Source organism: Gekko japonicus, unplaced genomic scaffold (genome assembly GCF_001447785.1).
Source record: "Gekko japonicus isolate JY-2015 unplaced genomic scaffold, Gekko_japonicus_V1.1 scaffold2361, whole genome shotgun sequence".
Taxonomy (NCBI): Eukaryota; Metazoa; Chordata; class Lepidosauria; order Squamata; family Gekkonidae; genus Gekko; species Gekko japonicus.
Window position 1 is genome coordinate 157,713 of NW_015167122.1, and position 26,374 is coordinate 184,086.

General features: G+C 42.2%; 1 protein-coding gene across 1 annotated transcript; it reads right to left on the minus strand.

Annotated features, from left to right (window-relative positions):
- Window positions 1–2: 2 nt before the first annotated feature.
- On the minus strand, window positions 3–19,073 carry ACAT2 (acetyl-CoA acetyltransferase 2). Its single transcript, XM_015412992.1, has 9 exons — window positions 18,955–19,073; window positions 15,811–15,945; window positions 13,603–13,784; window positions 11,208–11,325; window positions 8,911–9,054; window positions 7,786–7,908; window positions 4,266–4,420; window positions 1,511–1,621; window positions 3–798 (listed from the first exon to the last, which is right to left on the minus strand). Exons 1-9 carry the CDS (start codon window positions 19,007–19,009, stop codon window positions 631–633), a joined length of 1,191 nt encoding a protein of 396 aa, XP_015268478.1. The 5' UTR covers window positions 19,010–19,073; the 3' UTR covers window positions 3–630.
- Window positions 19,074–26,374: the final 7,301 nt, after the last annotated feature.

Sequence of the window (26,374 nt, forward strand, 5' to 3'; positions counted from 1 at the left end):
TATTTACTGGTATGTTAATAAAACAAACTGTTAAAAGTCCTGTCCACTCAGAAGGTGGTTAACTAGTGAATAAATAATATAAGACCCAGATTTTGTATTTGTCACTGTTGTAGTCCATCTTAAAGAGCTTGCGACTGGGAGAAGATGAATGGTCTAACTGTCACAAAGTGGACATCTCCCTCAATTTCTCTGTGTATGGCAGGGAACTGAAGGGAGGGTTGAGTGCCTGGAGCTCCTAGTAGACACAAATAGGAACTACTTTCTTATCCTGTGTGCAGCACTGAAAACCCTGTTGATTAAATCCTTGCCTGTACTAGGGGAGAGGGTGAATAGTGATTAAAGACACTAGTTTGTTACTGTACTAAGCTGTGGACCCTTCATAGTAGTATTAACTATCTGAATCCTTACAGTTATGGAAATCTATATACCTTGCTGTGGGGAAAAGGAGAGTACATCCTGTAGCAGGGAAAATTCTGTTAAAGCTTGAGCTGGTCCTATTATGTTTTTAACATGACAGAAGCAGGCAGTGTAGATGTGTGCAGTAATGTTAAATAAAACTGAATGAAAATCAGACAGAGCTTTGAGTGAATTCAGGGCATGATATGCATTAGTACAAAATTGAAATGTTTGCTATCTTTCTACACACATAGCTATGCCCATCCCTCCTCCTATGCACAAGGCAGCAACTCCCCGCTTTTTGCCTGTTCGCTCCAGTGCATACACCAGAGTAACAAGGATGCGACATCCAGATGCTCCCAAGGGATGACCAAGGGCAACAGCCCCACCTTCAATGTTAACCTGCAAAAAAGGGAAACAAATGAACAATTACAAAAGCAAGAAATGTGCATCTTATTTTCTTTACTTTTGTTATTGCACTGTAGCGGCTAAGTGTGTGAAGTATGTCACCCATAAGTATATAAAGTTCTGCTTATCTTCCTCTGCGCTATGGCTTCTCTTAATTCTCCTTAAAGATCTGTAGTCAAAGTGCTTGGCAAGTATTGCAGAACAGCCCTGTTCCAATAGGGATTTTAAAATACAGTCCAGCTCCTCTTGACCACAATGCTTGGAATACCTAGTAGTTGGTAAAAGGTTGCACAGGTGTCTTAATGCAGGCTACTCCCTAAAAGAAGCTACAGAAGATCCTCTGCCCCAGTATCCCTTTTGGATTTAAAAGCACATATGGTGTGCTTTCTCTAAGCAGACATTATAGAACAGGTGACTGTTTTACCTGAAGAGCATCCTAATTCTGCTTTTCATTCCAGCCACTGAGCTGTTTTCACTTCTACCCTTCCTCCCTCCTTACCCCCTTTTCATTTTCATCGTAAGTATTTGGGTTAGCAGTTGTCAGAACACTGTTCTCTCTTAGGTTACCGTAAGGAGCTTGGGGACATGAACTGTTCTCCAGGTATTTTTACTGATATATACAAACTTATTTACCCTTCTATTGGGCAAACACTGTAAAAATAAGATTCTAATATCTCTTTTCATTTTAATTACCATGGCGACATACCTTTTCGGGGTTCAATTTTAGCTCTCTCGTTACTGCTACACCTAGTGAAGCAAAGGCCTCATTAATTTCAAACAAGTCAACTTGGTCCATTGTCCAACCTGCTTTTTCAACCTAAAAGACAAAACAATATTAGACTAGGACTAGAAAAATAATTGCTTTGTCTTTAAGAGTGGGGAAAGTGAAGGCTGAAGGATTCCAGGCACTATTCAAGTTATGTGGTAGCGTAGATTGTTGATATAAGATCTAAGACCAAAAATAGAACACTAAGTTCTGTTTGGCCCTACAGAGACATGAAAGGAGCCACTATTGACTCTATTCTCTCTTGCTCCGGATTGCAAGACTAGATCTAATGGGTGGAAATTACAAGGGAGTCGTTACCAGCTAAATATCAGGAGAAACTTCCTAACTGTAAGAGTGGTTGAGCAGTGGAACAGACTGCTTTGGGAGGTGGTGGATGCTCCTTCGCTGGACATTTTCAAGCGGAGGCTGGACAACCATCTTTTGGGTATGTTGTAGGGCTATCTTTCGGCTATGCTCCTGCAGAGTGCAGGGGGTTTATTTAATCAAATTCGTACCCTGTCCTCCCAGCCCAAGGCCGGCTCAGGGTGGCTGACATAAAATCAGTGGAAAACATTTAAATAGTGCAATAAAACATTTAAAACTACTTAAAAAATTACAATTCTATAATAAGTTAGTTTGCTATTATAAAGTTCATGATGGCTATCATCAGTTCTCTCTTCCCATGGGCGGCACAGATCTTCTGTAGGTGTCCCTCCGGTGGTTGGCACAGTTAATATAAGTTTCAGGGTAACAGGGCTTCTCTTCCTAGTTTTTAGAGGTGGCGGCAGCAAGCTCCCTTCCAACTATGATTCTATGTCTGGAACTATGGCACCAGGGAAGTCTACGTGGCAGAGAAGTTGTGTTCCTTAACAATAGCTTTCTCTCCTGGGGGAGGAATATTTTAAGCTACAGTTGGGGAAGAGGAACTTCATACAGCCTAAAGCACAGGCTCCGGGGGCTATTTTTATGAGGTTATGGGAGAAGAAGAGTAATTCCCTTTATCCAACACAGTGGCCTTAATATAGCTGTTTTTAGGCAAAGATCACATTGGAAGTTCTGGTTATGGAACTTCAGCTTTCCGTGTCCCTTAGACATGAGGAATTTCAGACAGACGATATATTCCAGTTCAGGAATGGTTCCCAAACGGTTTCTGGTCTGACATTTCAGACAGAACTGTTTTAGAACCGGTTCCCTACTGGAATATATTTGTACTTTCACACACAAACGCTTCTGTCCCGTTCAGGAAACGGGGCTGAACCGTTTTACCTGTAAACCACTTCCAAGTAGTCTTCAGTTTCTTCTCCCAGATCTGAAACGCTTTTTCCTAGCGTTTTTCGCCCGTGCAGGCGATCTCTGGCTTTTTTTTAAAAAAAGTTCGCTTTTGAGCACTATAGTGGTAATGCAACAGCAAAACAGCGGTATAGCAACCCCACTGGATTGCCTGGAGTGTTGTGTTGTAGCGCTCTAAAGCGAACATTCCAAAAAAAAAAAAAAAAGCCGGAGATCCCCCGGGCGGGGGAAAAAGGGCAGGAAAAAGTGGGAAAAAGCAGTGCAGTCTGAAATGGCAAACTGCTTCAGATCCAGCTGTTTACCGGTAGGGGAAAGCCATGTGTGAAATGGCAGCCCTATATCGGTTTACTCCACGACAGAGAATGGCTCCAAACTGGCTTTAAAAGGGTAATGTGAAATTCCTCAATGTTACAACTGAACTGACACAGGAGTAAGTGCCATTAAACTCTGTGGGATTTACATCTGAGTAAGCATTCACAGGACTGGGCTGTGATTCTTCCAATGCATATTAAATTCTATGTTTCTGTTACGAGGTAGTGTTCTGGTTCTGCATCCTATCTTAAACCTTTCATCAAAACAGATTCCTTGCCCTTTGGACTCTTAGTATGGGGCTGAGGGCATTATGTTCATGCCCAATTAAAGACAAATAGAAAAATGCAAATTTGTAATGCAAATGAGCTTTCTAGAGAATTTAGATTTTCTGTTTGCATTGAAGCAAAAGTCTCAGCCTTTTCCCTTATACTTTTCAGCATGTTTAAGTATGTAAACAACACCAACCGAATCTGGTTCTTAATAGTTCCTACCAGTCAAGACTTCAATGCAATATAGCTCCTTGTCCTTCCTTAGGATCAGTAGTATTTCGTAGAAAAAGCAAGCATGAAAGGTGCTTGATTGTTATTGTTACTAGAATTTGAATGTCCGATGCAACGAACATGAAGTTGAGCAAACTTCAGAGGACGGCGAAAGACAGGAGGGCCTGGCATGATCTGGTCCATGGGGTCGCGAACAGTCGAACTCGACTGTGCAACTAAACAACAACAAAAAGTTTTTGTTTGTCTTAATACACTACTCTGTTTATTTCCATCTAGATGAGCAGAGTCCAACTGGGCCTTGTCTGTAGCTGTGGAATGTGCCCACAAGTAAACATGAATGTAAATTTAAATAAGACCTCCACTTCCAAGTTCATTAATAAAACTTACACTTGGCCCCTTCACTTTCTTTAACAAACTGGAAGAATTGCAAGCAACTATATCCAGATTTTATGGATATCCAGTCCAACTGTGATTTTTTGGCACCAAGTTCCATTAGCAAGAAATAAACATACTGCCTTTTTTTAATAGTAGTTTTGTTGTCAAGGTTAACTAGTTAAAAGAGATTAACAACTTTTTCCTGCTGTGATACTTACAGCTTTCTTTATGGCTGGGGCAGGTGCTATCCCCATTACAGAAGGGTCTACACCAACTTGAGCCCAAGACACAATCTGTGCCAAAGGTGTAAGACTTCGTCTGAGCGCTTCCGCTTTTTTCATAAGAATTACAGCTGCGGCACCATCGTTAATACCTGAAGACAGAGGAATAACACTTCTGTTAAAAAATTTAAATGGCAGAAAACTGTTGGTAGACATATTGGGCTGGAATCCCATTGAGCATTTCTACTCGTGCAAGAGCTCTTGTGCAAGTGGAAACACAAGAAATTCTTCGCAAGCAGCTGTGCCGTTAAGTCAACTGTATCTCATCTTTACATTTCCACTTACAAAAGAAATAGCACAGGATATATTTCAGTAATACCTCCCCCTGACCTTCAATCATCACACCTCTAATTTGGACTATAATGATTGCATTAAATAGCCTTTTTGATTTTTGTAGACGTTAACCAGAAATAAAAACTCAGCACTTGATCTTACAGTAGGTCTTGTGCAATATCTTGCACAAAAAGCTCTTTGTAAAGTTATGTAAAGCTACTATTTACATGGTGTAGTTCATCCCATCACACTATAAATAATACATAACCTTTGCCTTCTGCCATGTTGCCTTTGGCAGGAGAAGATGATTCTGAGAAAGAATGGTTCAGAGAAAGTTCTGTGGGAAATGTGGACGTTGAGTAGTCATTTATTTTATTTTTATTTATTTAATTGTATTTATACCCCGCCCTCCCCGCAAACGGGCTCATTTGGAGAGGAAATGAGAAGATATGAAGTCATACAGTAGATTCTACAGTTGTACCTGTTGCCTCTAGTGCAAGCAGAATTTGGATTTAGTTTCACATTTCTGGTGCAACACTCTAGCACAAAGTGTAAACCGGCCCTACCTTGAGGTAGATATGTCTTCTACACATGGATGCTTTTGCATCCATACCAGGAGAGTTCTTTGGATGTGAGGAATACAGAAAACATTTCCAACAAATGCTATTAGCAAAAATGGTGGTGATGCCTTGGACAGAAGAAATTATGAAACTCTGTAAACTTAACAAAAACAAATACTGTAGTCTTCAATACACTACCAACCCAGCTGATTTAAAGGACATCTTATGACTGATCTAGAGGACTCTGTACAGGTTACTCTGCAAAATCCCATACTTTCTAATGATCTCCATTTGCCAGAGACAATCTCTGTTTCTTGGTTCAAACCCTTGGTAAAAAGCTGTCCTATATTACCCTGTTTGGCATGCCTTGTTCAGATTTTGTGAGCTGTTTAGTTTGTTAGTCTTCAGATTTCAGCTTCCCACCTCAGAAGTCAAGTCTAAACCGTGTGAAGGTATCTTCTAATGCACATTCATGTAAAAACAACGTACATTAGCTTTAAAGTTCCAGGTAGTATAAACAATAATTTTGTTCAGTTTGGATACTTTACTCATACAATTTTGATGTGGTTTTTTTTTGTCGGGGATGGGAAGAGATCGGAAAAGGCTGAGATACTTGGAAGAAATCAGTATGTAGAAGAGTAGGACTCTGGGCATAATAGGAAGCTCTGGGGGGGGAGTAGTTGTCATAAGCAAACCCAGCCTGCCTCACTCAAGCCTGAGGCTTTAGGAGAAATAAAACAGCCTTAAGTTGCATTCAGACACCACAATTAACTGATTAAAGAAAAATGGACACCCAGAATCCCAGTGTGGCGTAGTGGTTATAGTGTCAGAGTAGAATCTGGAAGACTTGGCTTCAGATCCCCACTTTGCTCTGGCAGCCCAGTGGCTCCCCTCGGGCTACGTAGTCTCAGCCTAACCTACCTCATAGTGTTGTGAAGATAGAGTGAAGATAGGTGGGAAGAACACTGCTGCAAGCTGCTTTGGGTCCCCATTGGTGAGAAATATAAATGGTGACAATATAAATAAATATGACCATGATTCGTGGCATAAGAAGAGGTGGGGAGAAGAAGCAAGGCCCCTATGCTAGCTTCTTAACAAGCCATGTACATGCACATTTTTCCTTACCAATGGTTTCATGTGAAACCTGAATGCAGCCATTATGATCTCCAAATATTTTCTTGAGGTGGAGAGAAACACATTTTCTTTTAATTTCCAGAATAAAACACAAACTCTTAAAATTCTGAAACAGTTCTCCATATGTCACACATTATCCACATTTTCCATTTCACCTATCTGAAGCGAAACAAAAGATAAACTCTTTAAACTGATACCTTCATGCACCCTGTGAAGAAATGCATTTTTCACTTTGAATTTTAAAATGTTTTGCTCTCTGGGCCGATAAAAGGCAAGAAGGGGGAAGTCAATTCAATTGCTTTCCCAGTCTCACCTCAGCCACCTTTTAAGAAATGCTAATAGGTCCAGCTAGAGATAATGGAATAGTCAAGCTCCCCTCCCCCAGTAGGAAACAGAGATTTGGAGGAATTAAGATTAGAAAGATTTCAGGAAGAAACTCCTGGAGACTTCAGGAAAAGCTTCTTTGACCCAGCCTGCCCTGGTCAGTGGGTGCGGAAAAGAGAAATGATAGAGCTCCTGGGAGCAAGTAGGAAGGTTCTCTGTGCTGATTCCAGCAAGGCAGACAGAACTCTTACCTGAGGTCTGTGAAAGGCGGCCATTGCCATGTGCTGGTCTGCACACCTGAAAGAGCCTGATCAGGCAGGTATAGAGGGAGCGCAGTGTTCCCTCTAAGATGAGTTAGCGTGAGCTAGCTCACAGTTTTTGAGCCTCTGGCTCCCACATTTTTGTCTTAGGAAGGATGGCTCCAGAGCAAACTAATTTATGCAGCAGCCAAATCATGCACTCACAACTTTAATGTCAGTAGCTCACAAAGTAGAATTTTTGCTCACAAGACTCCACATCTTAGAGGGAGCATTGGAGGGAGGGACAGAGGAACTGTGTTTTACCCCTTCTTTTGAATCCCTTCCTTAATCTGGTGTGGGGCTAAAAGTATGCCTGTGAACATTTTCTTGAAAAATAAATGCACACACACTACACTATAAGCTACACACTACATACACCAGATATCACATATGCACTGCAGGTTTCTGAATCCACCTACTGGTTATACTAAGAATTACTATTTATTAAAATCTATCTTCTGTACTAGTAAAAAAATGCTTTGTAACTTTTGTTTCCAGTAGACGTTCTCTGTGTCACCTAGACCTCCACCGTCTTGGACACACTATTTTAAATGGAGTGCCAGGAGGAAGGGAAGGGCAGTCAGTTGGCAAGTGGCTACTCCCCCAGTAGTGCACCAAGCAGTAAGTTGTCCCTGTGGTGACCAGGTGCTGGGTAGCATGAGACACAGAGGCAAGGCCTCAGAACTCGGAAGGGAAGCTGGGAGTCTTGACCCACCCAGTGGGCAATTCCTGCAAAGGTTGGGTGGTATTGGCGGTTGAACAGAAGATAAAGGAAAGCCCCTCCAAGTACTAGGAAAACCCAGGAGGGCAGGGTCTGAACAGGACCATTCTGCCACATCCTTTTTTCAAAGCTGTCCACAAACAAACCTGAAGCATTTGCTGCAGTCACAGTTCCTGTTCCATCTGTCACAAAGTAAGGCTTTAGTTTTGCCATCACTTCTAAGTTACTACCATGGCGGGGGTACTCATCTGCTTTAACTTCAACAGGACCTGCAAAAGCAAAGCAGCAAGTAATATCACAGTAGTCACTGTATATTTAAAATGAGGCACAGAGACATATCTATGCAAGAGGTTTTTTAAAATTAAAAATATTTCCTTTTAGTTAATGACGAACTTTTCCCAAAACAAAATGCTCAATCATTACCCCTCTTTAAATAGCTAGATAGACAGACAGACAGACAGTCTTTCTGACTCTAAGATGCGGTGCTCATCTCCGTTTCCAAGCTGAAGAGCCAGCACTGTCCAGAGACGTTTCCGTGGTCACGTGGCCAGCATGACTAGATGCCAAGGCGCACGGAACGCTGTTAACTTCCCACCAAAGCAATACCTATTTATCCACTTGCAATTTCTTGCTTTCAAACTGCTAGGTTGGCAGGAGCTGGGGCCAGAGACGGGAGCTCACTCCGTCTTGCGGCACTCGGGTCTCAAACTGCTGAACTACCGACCTTCCAGTCTGCAGTTTAGCATCTTAACCACTTGAGCCACTGCAGCCCCATATATATAGATACACTTGCTTAAAAAAGCAGAATCCTTGCATAAAGGTCATTGCTTTAAGGCAATGTTTAGCAATTGAACTGAAACCTAAAGAGCTCTGGATACTTTCCTAGTGTGGATTTAAATTATGATGCCTGGTGAGATGTTTGTGAACATCTTTTTTTTTTTTTGATCCTGTATGCATCACCTTACACTTACCTACAAAAAGCCCATACAGGGACTCTGTATGTGCACAAGAGAATGCTAGGACTCTGATCCATAGCCAATATATTAGATTTCAACTAAATGTACTAGAACAACACTTCTTAGTTAATCCATGAATCCTTATGAAGCATAACATTAGCTTTTCTCCCTCTTTTTATCTAAACTACTTAGAAACATTTTTGAGTTACATAATTGAGTTTTTCTCTAACTCAGTGATAATAAACTCGTTAAGCCTTATTATCATGTCCCATTACAGAGGGGGGAAATGAAGCCAGGAAGCATGCATGCACACACCTTTCCTAGAAGGAACAAGAACAGGGACAATCTCTTTCTCAAAATAGCCAGCCTTCTGAGCATTTTCAGCCTTGTTCTGCGAGTTTACAGCCAGATGGTCTTGCTCCTCTCGACTGACTTTCCATTGCTTGGCCACATTTTCAGCTGAAACAGAAAATAAAGGAAACTTTCAAATATATATGGCTATCAGGGTTTGGTTGGAATGATGATGCCTGCAAAACAGGCACTGAATGCAGTAAAATAATAGAGGAATATAGAGCTGTATTTCTAATATTTAGTGATAACTGCTTCTGATTTTTGTTTTGCTTTAAGTCACAGATAAGTAAAAACAAATTTATGTCTCTTAAGACCATCTCCGCACAAGTGCAAACATCTGCATCGGCATTCTTAAATAATCAAAGCTTGTAAAACTTTCCACACAACTTTCTGCCTCCCCAGGAGTAGATCCAAATTTAGTACCCTGTTATCCTGTGTTTTCCAAATCTACTTTTTCTGCTATTCCCTCCCCCCCTTTCAGATCTGAACTTGCCGTTTTCCAGTGAGGAGTGCCCGATTTTGAATGTTGTTTCCCGTTGCTCTTTTGTGTCTTTACTGTTGCATATTCATCCCCCTCCCACCCATCCCAAGTTGTCTCCTGAGCAATCTGCTAATTTTTTAAAAGTGTAATGTTGATTGTGTTGCAACCAGTGTTCCCTCTAAGCTGATTTAGTGTGAGCTAGCTCAGTTTCTTAGCCTCCAGCTCACACATTTTTTGTCTTAGCTCAGGAAGGATGGCTCCAGAGCCAACTAATTTATGCTGTAGCCACAACTTTAATGCCAGTAGCTCACAAAGTAGAATTTTTGCTCACCAGACTCCACAGCTTAAAGGGAACACTGCGCTAGGTGATTTTTTAAAATTGCAATATAGCAACATTATAACATTGGGACAAAATGGGCAGTGAGGTTCCATGTAGCCTCCTCCATGCAATTAAAAAGGTAAAGGTAAAGGTTCCCTTGCTCGAAAGCCAGTCGAGTCCGACTCTAGGGTTGCGGTGCTCATCTCCGTTTCAAAGCCAAAGAGCCAGTGCTGTCCGAAGATGTTTCCGTGGTCATGTGGCCGGCATGACTAAATGCCAAGGCGCACGGAACGCTGTTACCTTCCCACCAAAGTGGTACCTATTTATCTACTTGCAATTTCTTGCTTTCAAACTGCTAGGTTGGCAGGAGCTGGAACTAGAGACGGGAGCTCACTCCGTCATGCGGAACACTCGGGTCTCGAACTGCTGAACTACTGACCTTCCACAGCCTGCAGTTCATCGTCTTAACCACTTGAGCCACCGCAGTGCAATTACAAATCCATGAAGTTCCTTTACTTTCAGTGGAGGGTGGTGATGGTATGTTTTGATGCCACGTGCTTGTATTGTTTCTTCATTCCCCACCCCCTTCTCTTCCCCAATAACTCCTGGTGTGTTTTCCTTTTTTTTTTACAATGTTTTGATGTTATAACAGCATATGCAAAAAAAGGAGGTTCCATTGCTAAGTACATGAGAACACATTTAGTGTGCTTCATAATTATTGAATAACACTGTTATGAATTGGTGTATCTCATCTGATGATCACCAGCTATTTTCTTAGTTGGCGACTAAGGAGGAGCAGGGGACCTTTGAAATGGCGGCAACCATGCTGTTCTCCATGATGCATCCAGCATTTTTTTACAATGTTATATTGTTATAACATTACTGCACATGCAAAAAAGAAGGTTCTGTTGCAGATGAAGTACTTGATGACACATTTAGCATGCTTCATAATTACTGAATAGCAGTGTTATGAATTGATGTATCCAGTTTGATGGTCGCCAACCATTTTCTTAGTTGGTGTCTAAGGACGAGTGGGGATCCTTTCAAATGGCAGCAACCCTGTTGTTCCCCACGATACATCCAGCCTTTCTTTTCTATTTTTTACACAATGTTTTGATATTATAACATTACTGCACATGCACAAAAAAGAAGAGGAGGTTCTGTCGCTGATGAAATACATGACAACACGGCCGCACAACCCTTTTTCAAAGGAAGCGCAGAATACATGGGGAGGGTCGGATCCGAATTCAAGAAAAAAAATCCCTGAAACAAATGCCCTTTTGTGCAAGGGGTGCTGCAAAGTCGGAGCATCAGCTGGGGATTTAACTCGCCGGGAAACAGTGGCAACACTGAGGTGAGGAAAAGGTCTAAGACAGTTGCACACAAATGTATGTAATACTCTTTCCACCAGCCTATGTTTCTTGGCCAACCTATGTCATTTTAAAGACTCCCACAACTTACCAGTTATACCCATGTGGTAGTGATAAAAGGCATCTGTCAAACCATCTAAGATAATACTGTCCTGCAAACAGGCATCTCCCATCTTCACGCCACTGCGCATATGAATGATGTGCGGTGCCTGAAAGTAAAGCGTTTTGACACGTTTAGAAATCCAGAATAAAAACCACCCCTTCCCAGCTCTTCATCACTACATGAATCTTCTACTCTTCAGATTTACAAGAAAGAATCACCACTATAGAGGAGGATCATCCACTCCCCAATGTGAACTAGCTCTAGGCTAGTTCATTTAAATAAAAAAGCAATTCTTTTAACAAGCAGAGAGGGTCTAATATTTTAGGCTGGATATAGACAGTAATGCTTCCCCTAAGAACTAAAAATGGTATTGTTGTCTGTGATGTGTACACTCATCCACTATAAACTTCTCCACATGATTTTGTGTTTCAAAAACCTGCAAAACTTGTTTCACAGAGAAGATAGTGAGGCATCACAATGAAGCCTGTATCATAGCCCCTGCGGCTCATTTAGTCAGTCTTTTCTGACTTGGGCCTAAAAACTCATACACATAAACCAAACCCTAACAGTGACAAGTGAACAGCTCCAGCAGTACTTTTTCCATTTATGGATTATAAGTAACAGGCATCTCATTAAAATTAAGCTGCTTCTTTTGTTTTCCAAAGGAGGGTTGGAATAGGGCAAGTTGTCCACCATTTATGTAAGTATTTAACGTATATATTAATTGCATTATTAATTTAAAATAACGTGGTGCCATCCTGCTTAACAATCAGTGACAAGAGTTTTGTTTGGTTCTTTTAATGAACATCAGTGAAAAACCAATAAAGAAGAAACATTTAACAATGCAAGCTGAGTAGCAGTGCACTCCTAAACAGATTCTAGTGAGTAGCTGTGTTGGTCTTGTAAGACAGAAACTCCGTCAAAGGTTGTGCTCCCCCAGCCCAATTTGAGAAAGCACACGGCAGTCTTGTAGAGGAGAATCAGATCTTGCTGCAGTCAAAGTTTGTCACATATCCGTCACACCATTCTGACTGGGAATCCAACCTGGGGGTTGGATTTTCCCAGGCAAAAATATACCTTCTTCAGTTGAACAATAGGCTTTCTTCTTCCTAGGCTGTGAAATTCTAAAAAGTATCTAATTGTAACAAATATTAGTACATCATGCAGTGTTCTCCATCTAACGCAAGCAAACTGATATCAGGGACATGCACAATTACAACTGGCAAGATCAAGCAAAGTCACTGCAGTATGATTGCCTGTCAGCATTTAGTATTTTACCCACAATGCTTTTAAGCAATGAACCAAAGTGAATATCTGAATATATGTTCATGATTGACTTCAGTTACTGTGATTAGAATCATCAAAGGCACTTAACATATGCACCATGGAAGTATTAAGAGCACCTACTAAGTTAAACTGACTTAGTCAGTGGCAGAGTGCAAAGGGTTTCATAAGTGATGTGTACAACAGTCTGAAGCAGCAGGACAAAGTTTGAGTCCCGTGACACCTTTAAGACCAACAAAGTCTTACAGGTGCTACTGGACTCCAATCTTGTTTTTGTCCTTTAGTTGACTTAGAAAGGTATAACTGCTTAGGATTGTACTGCATAGTACAAAGTCTTCTGATAGAAGAGCACATTTCCAGGAGCAGCACAGAAATATAAGTAAAACTATTTTTGACTCTTTATAGGACATAACATCTGCTTCACAACTGCTTGGAAAAGCACTATTCAACCCTGCTGTGCTGAGGCTGAGCCCCTGGAAACAGTTTTAGAAGGCCAAACAACTAGAACTGCCATGTCACCATCTGAAGATGGTACATATGCCATGAAATGCTCCAGGGAAGGCTGCAGTTACTGCAGCTCTCCTGCCAGCCTACCTCCATTGCCCCACTCGCCCACCCTTCTCCCTTGTCTGCTGTGGAGCAAAAGTAAATTCTTGTGGGGAAAGAGGGTAGATAAGTAGAAGGTGCAACAACTGTATCTTATTCAAGTATCTTGGAGCATTTCAAGACAGCCTCTGGACAAGGACCTGGTAAACTGGAGTTCCTCAATGTTTATCACCTCTGCATAATTCTTCCACACAATAATAGGTATAAGATCTATCAAGGTTGCTATTGTCTACTCAGATTTATGACTGCTCTCCAAGCTCTTGCACAGAGATCTTTCACATCCCCTATTACTTGTTTGTTTTTTTAACCGGCGATATTAGGGAATGAACCGCTGACACACACACACCCGCACGCAAAGCAGATGCTCGACCACTAGGCAACAGCCCCTCCCTCAGTGCCTGTGTAGAGCTCAACTAAATCTTTCATACTAATAGGCCTCAGATTTGAAGTCCAAGGGTCTGATTTACTGTCATGTATAACACTGTTGTCTCACCTTGCTCATGCTTTCCATGCCTCCAGCCACCACAACACTGGACTCTCCTGTCATAATGGACTGAGCTCCCAGGCATACAGCTTTTAGACCCGAACCACATATCATTTGGCAGCTCCAAGCTGGTACCGCATATGGAATCCCTGCACCAACACTGGCTTGTCGAGCAGGATTCTGACCGGCACCTGGAGAAAAAAAACTGAACTCAAAATATGCAGTGTCTAAATTGCTCTCTGGGTTGTTGTTTTTTTCTTCCTCAAACTGAGACAAACTGTTTGGCTGCAACATTATTAACTATTCACTTTGGCTTTTAAGTTAATAATCAGCTCTTCCTTTGAGAGCTTTGAAAAGTGTGTGCGAATTATGTTCCTTAAGCCTATATTTCAACATCTTCATGTTATGGTTGCTTAAATTATCTTTATTTTGAATGTTCTGGGTTGCACTTGCTTTGCCTTTGGGACAATTAGAACTTTCTTGCACTGGCATATTCTCACTATCACCTCAATCTGTGGATAACTTTTCAATTACATTTAATGAATGAGATAATGGGCATCTTCTATGAGTCAAAGCAAAAAATCAGCTTGCTTTCTGACCATTCCTTCCCCTGGCAATTACATATCACCCACAGTTAGAACAAAGGTACATTCTTTACCAGGATATTTTATGGTCAGTTAAATGAAAAAGCTGGAGGCTGCTTTTGAAATGGCAATATACTCAGTCATCTCAGCACTTCTCAAAGCGGGTAAACCTCTATAGAATGCTGCCAAACAATGGAGGTGGATCATTTGGGTGGGACAATGTTGTAGGAATGAAGGGCCAAACTGAATGATCTGGTAACAGCAAAGGGTATAATGGAAGAAATATGTAGTTGGTGGCATTGCAGGAGTGCACAAGGGCAGAAGATGTGTTTACAAGATATACCAACAAGGGTTAGGCTTGTGGGGAAAGGATGAGAGAGGAAGGGATACCCTTCTCTGCTGTTACGATAGAGCTAAGAAGTGGACAGAAAGCTTAGAGGTGGGTAATTTAGATTTAGACATTTCAGGGTAAGGAATTCACTTCTTACAATGCCATTATACTTCAGGGAGGTTATTCTTCATAAATACCATCGTGAGTTGATGGAATTTCAGTTGACATCATCATCTACAAGTTACGTAAATAGGTAATTTTCAGTGGCACACCTTGGTTATGAAATTCTCACCCTACAATTAAATTTGATAAATTAAAAAATAGTTTTCGCATATTCTCACACAGTGTTTTCCCTTGGAAAACGTCTCCCAACCTCCCCCCCCAGTTGATCTCCTATCAGTAGCTTTCACACAGTGTTTTCCCTTGGAAAACGTCCCCCAACCCCCCAGTTGATCTCCTATCAGTAGCCTGGATCTGAATAGCCATTTAGGAACCCACACTTCTGTCACATCTAAATTACTGACACATCTGACCAAATTTTTACACAGTATTTTATGATCTATGTTGTTTTAACTTGCTGTTTTAAATTATTTTTAAATTGTACTATATTGTATTAATACTGATGGAACTCGCCCTGAGCCTGCTCGCGGGGTAGGGCGGGATACAAGACTAATAAAATAAAATGAAATGAAACCTAATAATCAAATTTATAAGTAGGGTTGACTGCTTAACTAGGCTGTAACCTTGAAGTTCTCATTGAAGCAGAAGGCAAGACAACTGTTGCGTATTTCTTCTGGTCCTGTCCAGTGTTCCCTCTAAGCTGAGTTAGTGTGAGCTAGCTCACCGTTTTTCAGCCTCCGGCTCACACATTTTTGTCTCCGCTTAGGAAGGAGGGCTCCAGAGCAAACTAATTTATGCAGTAGCCAAACCACTCACTCACAGCTTTTATGCCAGTAGCTCACAAAGTAGAATTTTTGCTCACAAGACTCCACAGCTTAGAGGGAACATTGGTCCTGTCATCTGCCTCCTTCCCATCTATTGTGCCTCACCTGAAATCCTATTTGTTACAGAAGGATGTGGATGACAAGACCACAGAAAAAATATCTGCTGCTGTATCAAAGATATTCAGGTTACTAGCTTTTGGTATACCATTTTTAGATGAGATAAGAAAAATGGACTGCAGAATGACAGAATTTCAATAGCTGTGATTCATGACATAAATGCACATTCTGTCCACGTATTGTAAATATTTGCAGAGGAAAGGGTCCAGAATAAAATCCGGGATTAGATTAAAAGATATACCTGCTGCCAAGACTTGGCCAAATATAACTTCAGATACTTCTTCAGGCTTGACATTTGCCCTCTTCAAGACTTCCTTCACAGCTACAGAACCGAGCTCATGGGCATGCAAGGTAGACAATGTACCACTGAAGGATCCTAAATAAAACATTTTAGATCAAAGACAGGCATATGCCCATTCCATTATTTCCCCAAGAAGCATTTCTGCTCATGTCTAACGAAGGAACCTTTGACTCTCAAAAGCTTATACCATGAAACTCTCATTGAGTAGCCATGTCATTTACAGTATTTTTACTTAGAAGTCCCTTTCAGTGAAGTTTGCTCCAAGTAAATGCATAAGACTGCAGCTTGAAATACTGAATATAAAAACAAATGTGATGTCTAGTTAAAGAACACATAAACTTGCTTACACGACATCATTTGGTAAAAGTATCTGAAAGTGACCACCTGCATTTTATTCCATTTCATCCACTGTCAATTCTCACCCAGTGTTCAAGTTTTACTATGTGGGGAATCAAAACACTTGGAGGCCTCAATTCTGGTATTAACATGCTGTTTTAGCTATAGCAGGCCAGTAGTGTTACCACCTCTGGAACTATCCCATCTACTTAAATAATTTTAGCAATATATATAAGAAATGCCCTTCTAGATCAAACCAGTGATCCAACTAGTCCACTGATTCACACAGTGGCCAATGAACTGCCTTGGAGGCCAACAAATAGGGCATAAAGGTAAAGGTTCCCTTGCTCGAAAGCCAGTCGAATCCGACTCTAGGGTTGCGGTGCTCATCTCCGTTTCAAAGCCGAAGAGCCAGCGCTGTTCGAAGACGTTTCCGTGGTCATGTGGCCGGCATGACTAAACACCAAGGTGCACGGAATGCTGTTACCTTCCCACCGAAGTGGTACCTATTTATCTACTTGCAATTTCTTGCTTTCGAACTGCTAGGTTGGCAGGAGCTGGAACTAGAGATGGGAGCTCACTCCATCATGCGGCACCCGGGTCTCGAACTGAACTACTGACCTTCCACAGCCTGCAGTTCAGCGTCTTAACCACTTGAGCCACCGCAGCTCAATAGGGCATAGAGCCATATAAATCAGTTCCCAGTCAATGTTAAGTCCAAGGGAAAGGCCTGTTTACAAGTTAATGTACTTTGGACTGAGGTGGATACAAATTCCAGCAGAATCAGTCAACAGAGGTAAAAAGCCAAAAAAAGAAGAATCAGGTGGAAGGTTAAAAAAGTATTATAGCATAACTTTTGTAGGCTTCCTAGAAATGCTTTACAGAACAAGAAATGATACAAGTGAATCGTTGCTAGCAGTCCAAGTGAGGTAGTTTGAATCTTTCACTTTAAAAGGTCGCTAACTTCTGGTTTAGGTATTTGGTCACTGGCAAATATACTCTGTCTGACGAAGGGAGCTTTGAGTCTTGAGGACTTAAATCCTGAAACTCTGGTCTCTAAAGTGCTACTAGACTCAAACCTATCTGTCAAATACACTCAGGTGGGTAGCCATGTTGGTCTGAAGCAGCAGAACAAAGTTTGAGTCCAGTGGCACCTTTAAGACCAACAAAGTTTTATTCACGATACAAGCTTTCCTGTGCACTCACACACTGCCTCAGATACACTGAAATGAAAGTTACCAGTCCATACATATAGGTAGAGGGTGAGCAGCTAATTAGCATACAGCATAATAAAGGTGTTTAACAGATGCAAGGACCAAAGTGGAATAACATAACACTTAACTGGCTCTGCAAAATGAATGAGAAAATAGACGGTAAGCGCGCTCCTATGGCACTACTTGACAAAGTTTTATTCATGATACAAGCTTTCCTGTGCACTCACACACTGCCTCAGATACACTGAAATGAAAGTTACCAGTCCATACATATAGGTAGAGGGTGAGCAGCTAATTAGCATACAGCATAATAAAGGTGTTTAACAGATGCAAGGACCAAAGTGGAATAACATAACAACACTTAACTAGACTCGCATCCCTGGCTCTGCAAAATGAATGAGAAAACAGACGGTAAACCCGCTCCTATGGCACTACTCGCCCTGGCCCAATCCGAGCAAGAATGACTCATCAGAAACGCCCACTAAGCAATCACAGCGCAGCTCCACATGGTGGCTCTACAGTCACTGTCCAATCACTGAGGGCACAGCACAGGCGAGGGAGGAGCTTCCAATGGTCACATTGTTCTCTTAGTTTCCTCCCGGCTGATATTAGCATACAGGGTAAATCTTGGCATCGGGATGAGTCATTTACTCTAGAACAATCTCACTGAAATCAATGGGATTGCTGTTGAGTAAGGCACTCAAGAGTGCAGCACCTACCTCTATCCCCTGCAAGCGCAGGGACTCAGAAAGCAAAATAAAAATAAAAAATGACTTAGATCTTGGGGATTTCAGAGCATACAGGGTAAATCTTGGCATCGGGAAATCGGGATGAGTCATTTACTCTGGAACAATCTCACTAAAATCAATGGGATTGCTCTTGAGTAAGGCACTCAAGAGTGCAGCACCTACCTCTATCCCCTGCAAGCGCCGGGACTCAGAAAGCAAAAATAAAAATGACTTAGATCTTGGGGTTTCAGGGCAATTGCTTTTGTAAAGATTCCAGACTGTATGGATAAAAGAGATGTTTTGGTAACAAATGCCTCAAGAAAACCACCCACATTTATTATTGTGAAGGCAATCCTACATACGTCCATACTCTTTCAACCATTACAGGCTAGCATATCTCTACTTTCCAACATTCTTCCATTCTTCCACCATAAGAAACATTATTATTGTATGTCCAGGCAGTTGCTGCTTCAGGCATCAACAGCGTCTCTCAGCATCCTTACTGCGGCGCTAAAAGTGAGCCATTAGCTTGAAGCGGCTGCGCTCCTCCTAAACTTCAACCTGCCGTCTTTTTCTTCTCTCACCTTTCAGGACGATCAGAACAAGCTACAAGGTATCTCCAGTATTGTTAGGTGGTACACGGTGGGGGAAGACGAGACGAGGGAAGCCCGTTCCGCGAAGAAATCAAGCCCTTGAAGGGAGGGATTATTCGACGGTATCATCGCACTCGATTAATCCGCCCGCTCTAAGTAGTGCACGGCAGTACAACAATAATAATCGTCCAGATCGCACGCTCTCCCACTTACCAACCGGGGTCCTTGCAGCAGCAACCAGCACGACCGCTTCCCCAGCGCTACTCATGATGCCGTCCGAGACCTACTTCCAGTTCTGTTGCGATCAGTCCAAGCTTCAGCCTCTCCGAAACTCAAAGCCGTCTCGCGCACCGTGCCAGGCCCTCGCGCTCTCATTGGCTACGTGAGACTACTCCCTCCCGCCCGCCCCCCCAGCCCTTTCGTCACCAGGGCCTCAGCGGTGGGGAGTCTGCGGTGGCGCGACGTGTGGGGAGTGGGCGGGCGGGCGTTGTGTGAGCGGCTCAGAACAGGTATAGGTTGAGCTGTACAGCTGAGCTTTGGCGTCGCAATAATTTTAAACGTGTTTGATTTGGGTGTTTCTTGAATGCACATTTGCAGTACTCGAAGGAAGCCTCATGGACGATAAAGGCCCTTGCGTGCATGAATTATTAGTATGTATTGCATTGTTGTTGTTCAGTCGCACAGTCGAGTCCGACTCTTCGAGGCCCCATAGACCAGATCAAGCCAGCATCGCCAGGCCTTCCTGTCTTCCGCGTCCTCTGAAGTTTGCTCAATTATGTATTGCATTAGGGTGGAGGGTGGAGTCCGACCTCTGTGTTCCGAGGCAAAGGCCAATGAGGCTGCATATGCAAATAACCTCTGTGTTCTGACTGGCTGTGGGGGGAGAGGAAGAAACTGTTTAGAATGTTGGAGGCAGGACTCAGGCAAAGCAGCCAGTGGATAGGGAGACCCTCTGAATGACAGATCAGAGAGCAAACTGATTTTGGAGCGTGTGGAATGTTCTAGAGAAGTGCCACCACCATTCGGCTTTTATTTATAAGGGAGATATGGAGCAGAGGTCCATCAGTGGCTATTAGCCACAAGGTATAGATAGGGCTCTGGGGCAAGTGATGCTCCGTCTTCTTGGTGCTTGGGGGGGGTGTCAACAGTGGGAGGGCTTCTAATGTCCTGGCCCCACTGGTGGACCTCCTGATGGCACCTGGTATTTCTGACCACTGTGTGACACAGAATGTTGGACTGGATGGGCCTTTGGCCTGATCCAACATTGGCGTCTCTTATGTTCTTATGTTAAAGTAAATTGACTTTGATGCTGTTTGCTTTGGGGGCAGTGCTAGAAAAATAAGTACAAGGCCATTTGTATTAGCCTTAGGTTATTTTTTAAAGTTGAATTCCTTAGGTAACTAGATTTTCTGTAGGGCTACACCCTAAGCTGCCAAAACCTACTGTGTTTTGCTGCGGGGCAGCACAGTGCTAGCTCTGGGCTGCTCTTGATTCAAAAGCTCCATCCTCAGGTACTGCCTAGAGTGGCATTTTTAATTTCAATAATTGCCAACCCTGCTTCACAGGATCAGTCCAAGAGACTGTGACTGTTCAAAGGGCATGCAGTGACATACAATAACCTTTTCACAGAGTTGAAGGCAGTTTGAAAGAGGGACTACTACTTTTGATATATTCAGGTGTGTAGCAATGTTGGTCTGAAGCAACAGAACAAAGTTTGAATCCAGTGGCACCTTTAAGACCAACAAAGTTTAATTCTGGGTATAAGCTTTCATGTGCATTTACACTTCTTCAGATACAGTGAAAGAGACTTCCTCAACCATTACATATAGGTGGGGGAGGGGTTAGTTGCCAGGATGGGCTAATTAGAATCAAGTTGCATAAGTAACTGAGTGATAAGTACAGTTAAGATTGGATTAAAGCAGTTGGTAAAACCTGTGAAATAGCAGCACATTAGCATACAGATAATAAAAGATCAGTGGCTCCCAATCTAGGGCAGGGGACAGAGTTATTGCAACAGGTCTGTAAATCCATCCAGTTTAGACAATTGTCTGCCTCCCCCATATGCTCCAAGGCAGCTGTGCTCCCCCCCCCCCCCGCTTCTGGGTTGGATGACTTACTAGCTGGGCTTCATCTGCCAGCTAGTTTACTGCAGTATAGCTATGACTACCCAGTTGGGTTCACCTGTTCCAAGCCCCCATCCAGGCAGGTGAAATTGGGTCATCCACAGCTGGAGGCTTCCAAGTGTGCAGTGGCCCAGTCAGGGCTGCTTCCGTCCTCCTTGTACCAGAACAACTCAGGTCAGTGAATAAATTGCACAAAGTCTTTGAAAAGCATCTCAATCTTACACCAAAAGTCTACAAGTTTTGGCTCCTTTCCACTTAAGGGTCTTACATATGTAAGATGTTACATGAATGGCCTCTGTCATTACTTAGAATAGCAAGCATCTATAGTAGGGTTGCCAGGTGCCTACCTCGTGCCAGCAGGGGGATTTCAGGGGCATTCCAGTGGTGGGCAGGGACGTCGGTGACGTCACTTCTAGAAGCGACGTCATCGTGTCAGCGATGTTGGGGCGACACTCCACTTTTGGGGCAAAACTTTGTAGTAGAAATGGCTACAAACCAGAGTTTTGCCTAAAAAATAGAGTGTCGCCCCCAGCGTCACTGATGCAATGATATCACTTCTGGAAGTGATATTATTGTGTTGCCGACATTGCTCAGGGATGTCTGGGGGTGGGATTTCCCACAAAAAAGGCCACAAGAGCAGGGGATCCCCCACCCAGGGACTGGCAAGTAATGCTAGTAATGCTAGCAGCAATTGTTGGTTTTATAAGAAATTTATTTTATTTTATTTTATTGCATTTGTCTTCACATGTGGTAGTATTGTGACAGGGCAAAAGTGTTTGGGACTAAGGTATTTAGAATACCATCAGTGGCTTTTCAGTTGTATAATCTTAATTTCTAAACGATATGACACCATTGTTTTATATTTATTGACAGTGGCAAGACTTTGTCTTTGCAAAAATATGGAAGTCAGAACATTGACCATCAGTTGAAGATTGGTAAAGGTAAAGGTTTCCCTTGCTTGAAAGCCAGTCGAATCCGACTCTAGGAGGTGGTGCTCATCTTCGTTTCCAAGCCAAAGAGCCAGCGCTGTCTGTGGTCATGTGGCCAGCATGACTAAACGCCGAAGTGCACGGAACGCTGTTACCTTCTGTATAGGAATATTGCTTCTATATTCACAAGACTTCTCCTGTGATGTCTTTTGATAACATGCTGTGTCTTGTTTCCTGTTGCAAGCCAAATGGTGAGGCCACATGGCCTCAATAGCCATGCCATAAACCCACATTCTTTCACACTTTCATGCCAAAAGCCAGACCTCATGGCTACACTTTCTGGCCCACTTACGACCAGTCACGTACACAATGAAGTAGCTGGAGTTTGGGTCACATGACTGCAGGCGGGGTCCCAAACTTATAGCCTATCCCCACACGCAGCTATGGCAACCAACAATTGGGCACACCCATGCCCACTCACAATTGGCTGATGGTCACATCTAATTTGTGACTGGAATTGGGGTATAATTGTTTGATCCCTATGGGAGTGAGCTCTCTTGCTTTTTGCTCTGCTCTCTCCTCTGGTCATTGTCTGTTTGATTGCACCTGAAATGCTGCCTCTTGAGAGACAAAGAGTTGCTTTGTGACTTGGAGCACATGGTGTGCAAAAATAGGATTTCCATTCAAAATCCCTTGGACTATTCTGGACTGTGGATGTTTCTGATGTGGTAACTATGTATCTTCAATGTGTAGTTAAGGCAAACAGCACTAGCCTTTGTTATTTTTGTAATCTCTAGTAGTCTATGCTAAGTTCTGTACTGAATAAAGATCCTTCTTATTGCTAATTTGTCTTTGATGTTGTAACTGAATTCCAAGTCTAAGCCTGGTGCCTAACCCTGACCACATATGCTACCTTGGTAAAGAGTAAAAGTGTGCATCTCTAGATTGAGTTGCTAATGTGTTAAATCCCAGATGCTAACTGAGGGCTGGAATCTCTCCCTTAGGAAAGGCAGGGACTAGTGAAAAGAGGTTCTGGTGGCAAATTGTTGTGAAGACCAGAGATGGTACAGACTGTCTCGTGGATTGTTTAATGTACTGAAAAGTACAGGATTCCCTCCCATCCCTGGACTGGCTTGGGTGGGCTAAACCCTGTACACCTTCCCACCGAAGTGGTACCTATTTATCTACTTGCAATTTTTTGCTTTCGAACTGCTAGGTTGGCAGGAACTGGGGCCACTCCGTCACACAGCACTAGGGTATTGAACTGCCGAGGTACCAACCTTCCAGTCTGCAGTCTTAAGCTCTGAGCTGGGTAAAAGCAAAAAAGCTGTTCAAACTGTTAAAATTAACCTTAATTCCAAGGTGTCAACTTACTGAAGGAATATTTAGACCAGGGGTCCCCAGTGCCCACTAACACCTTTCCTGGTGCCCGCCAAGTGTTTTCAGAAAGTGGGCATGGTTTGGTGGGGCTTTTACCCAGCAAGGCTTCTGATTGGCCACTGGATATCTAATTGGCTGTACAGATTTTTTAAAAGTTGCTTTGGAAGCAGCTGCCATCACAACACAAAAATCTTACCTTCAATCATGCAGTGAAGCTGTGTGTATGGAAGAAAATATTTTTAAGCAATATGTTAATTTTAAAAGGCAATCTGTTACAGAACTTCTGCCTGAAATATTGAAGAGCTGCTATTAGAGTTATGCATCATCTCACTCCCTGACATTTTGTGGTTGGCTCTATCTACTGCAACAGCCATTTTGTCATTGGCTCTGTCTCCTACAACAGCTATTTTGTGGGTGCATCCACCACCCTCTGTCGGAATACTAATAATGCCTGCAAGTTCAAAAAGGTTGGGGACCCCTGATTTCAACTATGGGATGGCATAGATTAAAAAATTGATCTAAATGAAATGGAATTAAGAGACTATTTGTTAATCATTAAAAATTTGTTAAGGGTTACTTATTTCTTTATGAGTAAAACTTTAAATAGTATAATGACAATTTTGAGCTTGTACTTTGATTAGGTAGCTGTTATGTGAAATTTCCTCTTTCCTTAGATAAGGTTTTTGTTTTTCCTTTCATTTCTAGTCACATTATGTACCAATACTCTGTGACCAGTCCCTTTTGATATCTTGTCTTTCATGGTAAATATTCCCATATCGACCTTTGAACGTCTTTGTGTTAGGGTTGTCTTTGTGTTCTATGGCTCTGTATGTGGATTCTGGCTCTGATACTGATTCTCCCCATATTTTGGTAACTATTGCCTAGTGTTGACCATTAACTTGGCATATGATTGCCAGCTCTGGGGTAGGAAATTCCTAGAGCTTGGGGAGTATGAGAACATTTTTGCGTCTTTTTAATGGACGCTTGATGGGCTGTTATTTACCAGGTAACATTATTAACCTCTATGCAATAAAAGCTATAGCTGCCTACTTCCATACATTATGATTTTATTAGAGAGACATTTTTGCCAAGCCTATTAGCAACCCTACCAGTCTCCTTTCTTTAAAATTGTATATTGTACCTCTCACTTGACCTATTGTTTGACACCTAACTGAGGCCTTTGTGTCACTGCAGAAACAATTCTAAGCAGGTCTACTTGGAAGTAAGCCCCATTTTAGTCAATGGGGCATACTCCCAAGAATCTTGTTCTTAAGATTACAACATGGGTAGGGGGGGGGGGGGTTCTGCCAGATATTCTAAGAACTGCTTTCCCCCCTCTAGGTCAATTCTATAATTCTTGTCCTACCCATATTGTAGCACACCTGCCATCTAGTGATGACCCAGTTTATCTTTTCACGCCTTTCAGCATGCTGGAGGCAACACCGCAAACAGAACAGAGAAGTTTTTTCTGTACTAAGATCCAAATCATATATGCATTTTAATTGCTTAAATTATCATTCGTGAATCTTCCCCCACGTCAATTAATATGCATTACTACTGTTCATAAGATGTACTTTCTTTCCCCCCTTAAGCACCATCGCATTGCAACAATTCAGTGTCGGGGAAGACATTTTCCCTACCTACCTACCTACCCCAGATACTGCCTCAAATTGCCCTGCAACTAAACCGATATGCAATGTCACAGGTAAATTTCTAGCTTGCCTGGCTGCCTTTTCCTTCAATATTCTACTCTCTCTATTTTTGCTCTCTGGGTAAGCTGACAAAATTGGGGAAAGCCTTGTCAATTTCTTTTCTAAGAATATGAGTAGTGCTGTGCACTGGTGCACATACATGTCCCCTCAAGGGGGAAGCATGGGGGGGGGGGAATACCCTCCTCAGAGAATAGCAGCAGAGAAAAAAAGCTGGTAAGTGGTAGAACTGAAAGGCTTTTCTTCAACCATCCTTCTTTACCCAAACAGTAGAGAAAGAGGCGGAAGGAATTTGTTTATGTGAAACTAAGATGCCCTCATTTTTGTACAGGAAAGAGAATGTAAATTTTAAAAAAGCCATTCTCAAATGCACAATTCTATGAAAAAATGACATACTAAAAATACGCTGTAGATAGACTGTGTCACAGATAACACAAATGTAAGAATGTAATTTGAAATCCACTTTCCTCAACAGCTATCAATTGATTTAAAAACTTGATAATACAAGTGCATTGAAAATTTCATTTCTTTCAAACATGAACACCAATAGCTGGAGAGATTCAAAAGTACTTTAAGTGGCCTGAGTGTGCTAAGCAAGGGGGAAGCATTTCCGACTTATGGTGACCCTATGAATAAATGACCTCCAAAATGTCCTGTCATTAAGAGCCTTGCTCAGGTCTTGCAAAGTGAGGGCTGTGGCTTCCTTGATTGAGTCAATCCATCTCATTTTAGGCCTTCCTCTTTTTTTTTGCTGCCCTCAACCTTTCCTAGCATTATTGTGTTTTCCAGTGACTCTTGTCTTCTCATATATGACCAAAGTACGATAGCCTTAGTCAGGGCTTTTTTTTTTCCAAAGAGGTGCCAGAACTCTCAAGAGGAAAATTAAGTTTTCAATTTGTATACTGAAAACTCTAGGGAGACTTCAAGCTTGATTTGATCTAGAACCCACTTATTGGTGTGTGTGTGTGTGTGCACAATATCCATAAAACTTTCCTTCAACACATTTCACATGAATCAACTCCCTGTCCACTTTCTTCATTGTCCAATTTTCACACCCATACATAATAATGAGGAATTCATAATAATGAATTATCTTGATCTTGGTTACCAGCGACACACCCTTACACTTAAAGATCTTTTCTAGCTCCTTCACGGCTGCCCTTTCCAGTCTCAGTCTCCTTCTGATTTCTTGGTTACAATCTCCATTATCAATGCAATGAACATAAAATTAAGCAAACTCCGGAGGACAGCGGAAGACAGGAGGGCCTGGCATGATGTGGTCCATGGGGTCACGAAGAATCGGGACTCAACTGTGCGACTAAACAACAACAACAAACAACAAAAGGAGCCAAGGAATAGAAAATCGTCTACAATTTCAGTTTTTTCATTGTCAGCCTTAAAGTTTTGTAGTTCCCCAGTGTAATGATTCCATGTTTTGGGGTGTGTGTGTTCCTTTAAATGTTTAGTTTGACTGCAGTAATATGAGAAGAGT